At 39.6% G+C, this 9,630-nt stretch overlaps 1 protein-coding gene across 4 annotated transcripts; it reads left to right on the top strand.

Moving 5' to 3' along the window:
• Positions 1 to 1,162: 1,162 nt before the first annotated feature.
• smad4a (SMAD family member 4a) lies at positions 1,163 to 9,586 on the top strand. 4 transcript variants are annotated; one of them, XR_006106932.2, is made up of 12 exons: positions 1,284 to 1,635; positions 2,598 to 2,953; positions 3,058 to 3,232; positions 3,360 to 3,389; positions 3,478 to 3,681; positions 3,911 to 4,018; positions 4,432 to 4,482; positions 4,576 to 4,759; positions 4,920 to 5,088; positions 5,446 to 5,584; positions 6,886 to 7,292; positions 8,275 to 9,586. XR_006106932.2 is itself a non-coding variant. In XM_088071298.1 (11 exons), the coding sequence occupies exons 2-11, from the start codon at positions 2,714 to 2,716 to the stop codon at positions 7,095 to 7,097; spliced, it is 1,512 nt and encodes a 503-aa protein (XP_087927424.1). In that variant the 5' UTR covers positions 1,163 to 1,277; positions 2,598 to 2,713; the 3' UTR covers positions 7,098 to 9,586. The 4 variants fall into 4 exon arrangements, 3 of the variants coding, with proteins under 3 accessions (XP_087927424.1, XP_042364953.1, XP_042364954.1); XM_088071298.1 differs by lacking the exon at positions 1,284 to 1,635 and adding an exon at positions 1,163 to 1,277 and having other exon boundaries at positions 6,886 to 9,586; XM_042509019.2 differs by having other exon boundaries at positions 6,886 to 9,586.
• Positions 9,587 to 9,630: the final 44 nt, after the last annotated feature.

The following is a 9,630-nucleotide window of genomic DNA, read 5'->3' on the forward strand; positions in this document are numbered from 1 at the left end:
TTCTATGATAACCTTCTGATGACAAGAAGAGACCTATTTGGACATGTAGGCCTATATAAAAAAGGCTTCAATACATGCCATCTGACTCTATACTGCAATTTCACAATTAGTGTATATTACTCACAACATTCCACTATGCATTTTTAACAGGGAATGAATGACAGGAGATATTAATGTGATTGTATAAGGGTAATGCTTTTTAATTTCCTAGATGGTGAGCACTAACTATATTTGACTCACAGCATTGTGCTCCAGCTGTGGGTTCTTATTGCCTCCCCATTCTCACCAAGTCTTTAAGTATTGTACATGTCATCTTTAATTACTCACCAGGTACAGTTTTCACGGCTGATTATTCTGTACAGCTTTCAACCCCCAAAACCAGCCCATGGTGAAATGCTGTGATGTGGTTTCACCAGCTTTAATACCCATATCAATTCAGTGGATAGTCTGCTTAAGGGTAAGTCTCTTACAACCACAGCCAACTACACTGTCAACCTACAATGATTATGAATTTAAAAACAGTTTCAAAAAGAACATAATGAAGGGATGTAGGATGGTTGAACAGACAGGGAAACAGGCACAGTAATACAGGGTACAAGATATGTCGTTTTTTCTGGGTGTGTTTATTTGGATTGATCTATCCTTGTTTTGTTTTAATTCTAGTTTGATTTTATCGAGTTGTGTATGGTGAATACTGTGGCAGAAACAGGACACATTCACGTTTAAAATTAAGCTTTTTTGATTAAAAGTGAAAAAAGGGGGCTTAATAATGAAATTAAGTCCCCTTTTTTCACTCACTTCCTCCTACTCTTTTTATATGAAATACTTATGTTTTTGACTGAATATGTCTATTGTGAGTTTTCTTACTTATATTTTATTTATATTCTCCCATATTATTTTGCATGTTAAGATCTAAACTAAATCATGGGCTTGTTTGGTGCTAGTAAGTAATTGTATGGGGCCACTGAGCAGTTGCTCAATTAACCCACCTGTTAAATCACCACTTTTTGGTCACTGTTCTTTAGAATTTAGGTATTTTGATTATTTGACTGAACGTCATGGGCCCACCTTTTCAGCATTACTGGAACATGCAGTGAGGCAGTTACAAACAAATGAACTGATTCATTACTGTAAAATTGCTATCATTCCGTTTATAGTGTGTAATATATTGGCAAGGGCTTGCAAATCGTAACATTGGTCGGCTTTGATTTTTTTTTCATGATAACAAACAGCAGCGCCACGCCTGTCACAACGTGTGCATGCGCAGTTGGAGCGTGGTGGGTGGAGAGGAATTTTTTGTTTATTTTCGTGGCCAGTTAAGCTGTGTTGTGAAATTATTGTAACTCGTTTATTCGGGTTTACTCGGGAAAAAAAACAAACAGATAAGCGTCTGAGTGTTTATCTAAAGTGTTATTTTTAAAATCTCGTGAGGTAGCGGATTTGGGCCAGGTTAGCTCGCGAGCTAGCGTGAAGTTGATGAGCGTCTTGTAGCGCTACTTAGCTGTTAGCTTATGTGCTAGCAGGCTATCCACAACATTAATGCAAGCTAGATAGCAAATGACATTAAAGAAGCGAACGCCACGCAGTTATCATCTTCTACTACCCGAACTAACGCTTCTGTGCGGAGAAATCACTGTAAGTCTACTATTCGGTTCATTTTTGATTCAGATAACGTAAATGGTGGGAGACGAATGCTTGCTAAATTAGCGTTAGCTGCATACCGCTAACAGTATTCTACGGCAAGTCCAGTGTTGGCACCATTAGCGATACAAGGTTAGCGTTCTCAATACTCCTCTACAATTATATATATATATATATATATATATATATATGTTAGATATACATATTTATTTGATTATTTATTAGTAATACTCGGGCATTGTAATATAGGTCAGCTTGGGTTGCACACTACTGAGGTAACGTTATTGCAAAGAAAGATAATTGAGCTAACGTTACCTGTGTTTTTTAGCTCTGCTACACATCCTGGCTAACGTTAGCTACGTATGCTTTGAAAATGCTCCGAAAATCTTTACGCTAGCCTAATGCTTATTATGTCTCTCCCCTGATATGGTAAACGTTTTATGGAAATTTAGAAAGCACAGTTTTGGTACCATTATAGTGTTTCGTTTCGCATTTTAGCCTAGACTTAATGGTAATATTTGCAAATGACGACCAGTGGGAGTTTCTGCATGAGTGACCGTGAATTGTAATGCAGTGGTTGACAAGTTGTAATGTATACGGAAAGCAAAACTAATCATCTTTATGAATACATGTTCACAGAGTAAAACATTGGAGATGACCGTACAGCCTAAAATATGTATCTGTAGAGGTTTTGGGAGTTGACTGAAGTCTCCTTTCTCTACCAGCTGTAGCTTGTTGCTGAAGGATTTTTTTTTAATGTCATTTGTCATTTTAAAGATCAAAATGACTTCAAAGAGGGCTGAACAATGATTATCCCCTCTCTTTCTACATCTGACATTAAATGAGGGAGATAAACAGATAATACACCCAGTGCCACTTTATGTAAGTCAAAATTAATATTGGTTGGCATATCAATCTGTACTCTTATTCATAAAATACTGCTCTTTCTGTTTCAGGTTGCTAAGCTTTGGCAGCATTGTATCAACAGTACTTCCACCTTGACACTTCAGCTGGTAAAGACATAGAGGATACAACTTGAAAGTCTCCTTGAGGTTGAAACCCAAGAAGCAAGATGTCAATCACGAACACTCCCACAAGCAACGATGCCTGTCTGAGCATTGTGCATAGCCTGATGTGCCACCGCCAGGGAGGAGAGAGTGAAAGCTTTGCTAAGCGAGCGATAGAGAGTCTTGTCAAAAAGCTGAAAGAGAAGAAAGATGAGCTGGATTCCCTTATCACAGCCATCACTACGAATGGAGCTCATCCCAGCAAGTGTGTAACCATACAGAGAACTTTGGATGGACGCCTACAGGTATAGTCACAGATATGCAGTAACATCTGGTTTAATATTACACTCTTTGTAATTGTAAGAGTTAACACTACCTATCTCATTTGATCCTCCTCTCTTTGTTTTAGGTTGCAGGACGCAAAGGTTTTCCCCATGTTGTCTATGCCCGACTGTGGCGATGGCCTGATCTACACAAGAATGAATTAAAACACGTGAAATATTGCCAGTATGCCTTTGACTTGAAATGTGACAATGTTTGTGTCAACCCATACCACTACGAGAGAGTCGTCTCTCCAGGCATTGGTAAGTAAGAATTACAGATGTGTTAGTCTTGCATAGGTCACATTGTTAAAGGTTATTGGGAAATATAGAATGATATTACAGGCACACTGAAGGCACACAAGTTGATGTATTTTCCATGATTTTGCAGATTTATCAGGGCTGACCCTTTCAAGTTCAGGTAAGGATGAGCTGTAGTTTTCCTGTTTGCTTGTTAAAGATTTTATGGATGTGCATCAGTCTTACCTATATCTATTGTTTTCACGTAGGTCCACTCTTGGTAAAGGATGAGTATGACTATGACAACCAGCAATCTCACTCAAGCTCTGAAAGCCACCTGCAGACTATCCAGCATCCCCCATCAAGACCCGGTCCACAGGAGACCTTCAGCAGCCCTGCTCTGCTCCCCCCGTCAGAGGGCAGCAGTTCAGCTTCAACCTCTGCTTTCTCTACCATCAGTGCTGGACCCTCAAGTGAGATACTACAAAGGAGCTACAAATATATGTGAAACATGCTGGAAAAATTTAAAAAATGTGTTATTGTTAAAGTAGGTTTAGGTAATTTTTTTTTTTAAGTGCCTATTATTTAATTTGAAATTTTAAATCAAACTAAGTTACTTTTAATGTATTAAACGTCTGTTTTTAGAATCTTCAAGTTGGCATGAAGTTTGCATCACAACTTTTTAATAATTTGTCTTTAAAGATCCTCCCCCTAACTGGAGCAGAAACGGCAGCTTCCCCCCTGCAGTGCCTCAACATCAGAATGGGCATCTACAGCATCACCCACCTATGCCTCACACAGGGCATTACTGTGAGTAGATGAAAGCAGAACTTTTCTACAAAACTCACTTTAAGCCTTAATAATACTTAATATGCTTTAAAAAAGAAAGGAAAGTAATTAACCTTTCTGAACTGATTTCCTTATATTAAGGTACTTTACTCAATGTAAAGGTGATTTGAAAAATATGTAAAAGTCAAATATGTTGTGTAGATCCAAACTTTCTTATGCTGATAAATATTAATGCATGATATATTTCTAATTATGTGACAAGCTAGCGCAAAATGCCTTACTGTGGTTGAATGTAAGCGCCTCCACCCCTGACCTTTTAAGAAATCTCGACATTTTCAGCACAGGCACTGAATGTTCCGTGCTCCTTTCTTCATAACATGTCACATTTTAAGAACTGGTGCAGATTCAAAATTAATATTGACTTGTTCTTGCAGGGCCTGTCACCAATGAAATTGCGTTCCAGCCCCCCATATCCAATCACCCTGGTGAGTGTAGGGCTGCAGATGGAAGACAGTCTACATACTTAACATAGTCAGTGTAACCGTTATAACCTGAGGTTGTTTGTTGGTTTGTTCCAGCTCCAGATTACTGGTGCTCCATTGCATACTTTGAGATGGATGTTCAAGTTGGGGAGACGTTTAAGGTGCCATCCACATGCCCAATAGTGACTGTGGATGGCTACGTTGATCCATCAGGAGGGGACCGCTTTTGCTTGGGCCAGCTGAGTAATGTCCACAGGACAGAGAACATAGAGAGAGCCAGGTACTCCTCCTCATTCTAATAAAGCATTACCTTATCCCATTAAACAATTATTGTTTACCGTATGTCTCCAGGTATGATAAGTAGTTGAAAGTAATGCAAAGTGTTGGTAAAGTCTCAATTTTCTGACAAACTGCTTTTCCCCCCTCTTTTCTGTCCTCAGGCTTCACATTGGCAAAGGCGTGCAGCTCGAGTGCAAAGGTGAAGGAGACGTGTGGGTGCGCTGTTTGAGTGATCATGCAGTGTTTGTACAGAGCTATTACTTGGATCGAGAGGCTGGACGTGCCCCTGGAGATGCAGTTCACAAGATCTACCCCAGTGCTTACATCAAGGTGAGATAGCAGGACCACAGCCATACAGCACAGACAAGTATGTGTTATTCAAATCTGCAAAGTCCTGATCGCTCTTGGCACTGACTACATTTACATGCACACCAATAATCCAATCATTATGCGATTAAGGCTCTAATTTGAGTAAGATTGGGCTATTGTAAAACCATGCCCTTATCTTAATGCACTTATTCTCAGAGTTGGAGCAGCCATAATCAAGCTAAACTGTACAGAGCATTCTCCTTGAAGTGAATTTTTACCATATACTTCCAACTCTGATGTGCGTAGACAGTCAAAGTGCGTAAGTGTCCATTTACTGTCTTGTCATCAGATTGAAGCGTTTTTCTCATCCCCTGCCAGGTGTTTGACTTACGTCAGTGCCACAGGCAGATGCAGCAGCAGGCAGCGACAGCTCAGGCAGCAGCTGCAGCCCAGGCAGCAGCAGTGGCTGGGAACATTCCCGGGCCAGGCTCTGTGGGAGGCATCGCCCCTGCCATCAGTGAGTGTTTCTACTGCTGCACTTACCCTTCATAAATTGTATTATTATGATTGTTTCATGTCATCGTTTTCTTTGACCAGAAGACTAATATCAGGGACTTTCTTGTTGCACAAGAATGCATAGTGTTGTGCGTGAGAGACCAGCACTGTCTGATAATGATGAAGAAAAGAAAAACTGGGACACAGGCTGTTTTCTTATTAGATAACTGTTCAGTCAGCAGTAACTAAATTGGACCTCAACCATTTGAATTCAGTCATGCTTATGGCAAAAGTGTAGCCTGTGCAACTGTATAATGTAGGAAGATAAAAATACTGGGTCAAGATGTGGTATTAACATATATTCAATATGAAATGAACGTGGAAAATTTAGAAACATATAAAGGGCAGTCTGTTGACCAACCCACAGTGTTTGTTTACAATAACTTAATTGTAGTGAACCGTGCATCATGTACATGAAATGAAACGGTTTGTAAAGTAATTGTTTGAAAATAGAAATATAGCATACAGTTAAACTGATATTGATTTTTTTGGTGGCTGCAATACTGTATGTTTTGCTGTAGCCCCTGTCCTCCGCAGTATATTGCTTAGCTTCTGTGCAGGTAGATTTGGTTTATCAAAGACACAAGCACATGAAATAAGCAAGCAGAAAAATTAGATCAGTTGGACCACCATGCATAACTAAATATCTTTAAACGTTACAAAGTTACAGCTGAAAATGACAACAGAAATGAACAAGTTTGTCGATTTCACATATCGTAACTGAAGTCACTTGCCTATTGTCTTCCTTGAAATTATTGTTTTTGATGCCGTTTTGATTAGGTCTGTAGTCCAGAAAGAACCCAGACCTGGTTGTGGAAAGTATAAATTGGCACAAACGCAGTATTCTTTTGGCTTAAGAAAGTTGATTGTTGGCATTGTGATATGCGTTTGATAATAGAGTTTTGATAATTGCATTTTACACTTTAGGGGTGGGGTGTCTGGTGGCTCAGTGGATAGAGCAGGCGCCCAATATATGAAGGCAACGTTCTTGCCGCAGTCTCCGTGGGATGGACTCCAGCTCACGGCCCTTACAGACTAACATTTACACACTGAACGTGTTCTGTGGGCTTTAGCTCAAATGCAGTAAAACATGTGGCCTGATCAGAGTGGTAGATATGCATATGGCAGTTTTCTCCTTAGTTGTGTCTGCCCTGTATATATTAAAACTTTTACTGCAAGAGCAACTTTGCCAACATGTCTCTGCAAGCTTTGGCCTATAGTGCCACATCGATCTAAAAGTTGCTGCCTGTTATTCCCCTGCAGGTCTTTCTGCTGCTGCAGGCATTGGGGTTGATGACCTGCGCAGGCTGTGCATCCTGCGGATGAGCTTCGTGAAGGGCTGGGGGCCAGACTACCCGCGGCAAAGCATCAAAGAGACGCCCTGCTGGATTGAGATCCATTTACACCGAGCTCTGCAGCTACTGGATGAAGTTCTGCACACCATGCCCATAGCTGACCCCCAACCCCTTGACTGAGTTAAAAGACATGAACTGTACAAAAAAAGAAAACAATCAGACTGTACTTTTTTAACAGACCACTCCACTTATAGGTCCGAAGTGCAGATGGAGGACTGTACGAGTAGGAACAAGGGCATAAAGGCCGGCAGTATACTCCAACCTGCTTTCAAATCCAGCGCTGCAAGCAGTTTGCCAGTATACATGAGGCGCCAGGTCAGTAAGTTCAGTGACTTCCAAACAACAGCTGGAGGAACCTGTAAAGCACACTGGGAGGAGTCGTTGCACTCTGGAAACATGCTGCCACGAGGATGAAAAAGGAAGCCCGTATTCTGGCATTTGTTGTCCAATTAAAACTTAATTACAGCATGAAGTGAACAAAGCTGTGTGTCTCTTAAATCTCACGTGGATTCAAAAATACTCACACACTGATGTGGACTTAAGAATGTGACCACAGCAAGATTAAAAGATACAAAAATCCCATCAATTATTCCATGAGCTTTGGTGTTACACAATAGAAACCACAAGAGAGCGTAGGGTGTCAAAAACAAAAATGATTTATGCTCAGCTGTCATCTTTTTTTCAGGGAGAATATTTCCACATTTAAGAGTGTAAGCTGTACGAAGCCCTTGTAACTATTTAGCAGTCCCTCCAGGATGTTGCTATGACAACCGTTAACTAAATTCATCCAATTGCTGTGAATTTTGCATGACCTTGCAATTTTGTGCAGTCACAACTTTTCCGCAGATTTTACAATATAAAATGGGTAAAATCTCATGTCACTGTAGATCTACACGCAGCATATTGATTTGAGGAGAGCAGCTTGTGGAGATGGTTCTTTAGCGCTGCATCAAACAGCAGCGACAGCTGATCGTCTGCTCTTGTCCGATTCTGTTGGAAACACTGAATGCCTCAAAGCTAGCTCTGAATCAGTATTAGCATCACTGCTATTTTTGCAATTTCACTTGCTGCCACAATTTTATTGATAAGCATAAACATGCACCATAGTTTTTTGAGAAAGCTGCCATGAAATCAGACATTTCAGGCCGCAATAATCCCCCCAAACAGGCCTTGAGATCCTGGAGGGACTTATTTAGTGAGACAGCAAACTGTTAAACTCTAAACCAGTTAAGCTGAGCGCATTGTGATACCTTGTATTGGATTAATACCTGTCTGAACACGCTGCATGTCATTTCAGTTGGAGTATACTGCCGATCCAGTCCTCCTTCGCTGGCTCTTCATGCTTGTATGGCTTCATGTAAGTGGAGTTTTTCACCTCACAAATCAGGACATTTATGTAAAATGCTATTCATTACTTATGTTCTTGTAAGCTGTAATCTTTAAATATTTTTCAATGCTGATGGTCCTTGTTTGATGTTTTTTTGATTTATATACCCCTTTTGAATAGTTGTTTTTATGATGTAAAGAGCATTTGAAAAGCCTCTTTAAGCTGACCTCAGCTTCTCTTTCAACACCATAAAATGTCCGTCATTTTACCACCAGTCAAGGCTGTTACGATATTGAGAAGCAATGTTTATGACTCAAGTTTTTCAGACGCCAAAATTATTAAATATTTTCAAAAGGAAAGGTTATTATAACACATCATAATATTATTTGTAATTGTAATTTTTTTTAAATTAGATGCCCACATAGTGTCCATTAGCACTTTATTAATTTGCCTGAGTATTTTGTCTTGTTTCATAGTCTCATGCGTGGTTACTTGTATCCATATAATTTCTTAGCATAGTTAAAAAGTTATTCTCGCCAATGACCTCGGTGACATCCATTAAAAATGAGCTTCAAATTATCTGCCTAAAAATCCGTTTTCAGTATCAAACACTTATCCACAGCAAATTATACAGGTGTATTCAGTTGTGGCGTAACTGTGGTTTATGAAATTTGAAATCTTGTCTATTTAGGATTAAAACCACAGTTAAACGGCCACCTTTTAAACCTGCAAGTGGTCAATCTTTGATACTTGAAAGTCAAATTTTGGGTGGAACATCACTTTAAGATGGCTCACTGCCACCCATTTTAACTTGAGTATTACTTGGATGACACATACCATAACGTATTCTAGACAACAGCTGAGTAAAGGAGGCAAGGAACGAACTGTGAGAGGAAGTGTAAGCCATATTGATGCCAAATATACATATAAGAAAAGTGAAAAGGTTATCAGACTGCAGTCGGTTGTGTTCCGTCGCTTGTAAAGCTTGGTTTTAATTGTCAACTGAATGATTTCAGTTTTTGCTCAGCACAGTTGATCAAACAATATTTTGGTATTTGGAGCTCTGTTTACCCACAGCTGTCGCAGTATTTTATACTCTTTTGCTACCTTTACAGTAATGAACCACAAAAAAAGAAGAATGCTGTACAATTTTCAGGAAATGCAAGTTCATGCTCATCTTAATCTTTACAATTGTGTCATACATTCTGAATACGTACCGAGTTTGAATGAAATTGGTGTTTATATGTATGAGTATGGTTGAATAAAACTCAATGGGCTAACACTATTGTGTTTGGAATTGGATTAGAGACAAAATTACAAGGACAC

This window comes from Plectropomus leopardus, chromosome 20 (genome assembly GCF_026936395.1).
Source record: "Plectropomus leopardus strain MGB_pleo_1.0 chromosome 20, ASM2693639v1, whole genome shotgun sequence".
Lineage (NCBI taxonomy): Eukaryota > Metazoa > Chordata > Actinopteri > Perciformes > Serranidae > Plectropomus > Plectropomus leopardus.

Bases quoted from the DNA above. Each gene is read 5' to 3' on its own strand.
- smad4a (XM_088071298.1), top strand. From the start codon at position 2,714: ATGTCAATCACGAACACTCCCACAAGCAACGATGCCTGTCTGAGCATT. The intron at 3,233-3,359 runs GTAAGTAAGAAT...ATGATTTTGCAG, and splicing joins AGTCGTCTCTCCAGGCATTG to ATTTATCAGGGCTGACCCTT. The intron at 4,019-4,431 runs GTGAGTAGATGA...TTGTTCTTGCAG, and splicing joins GCCTCACACAGGGCATTACT to GGCCTGTCACCAATGAAATT.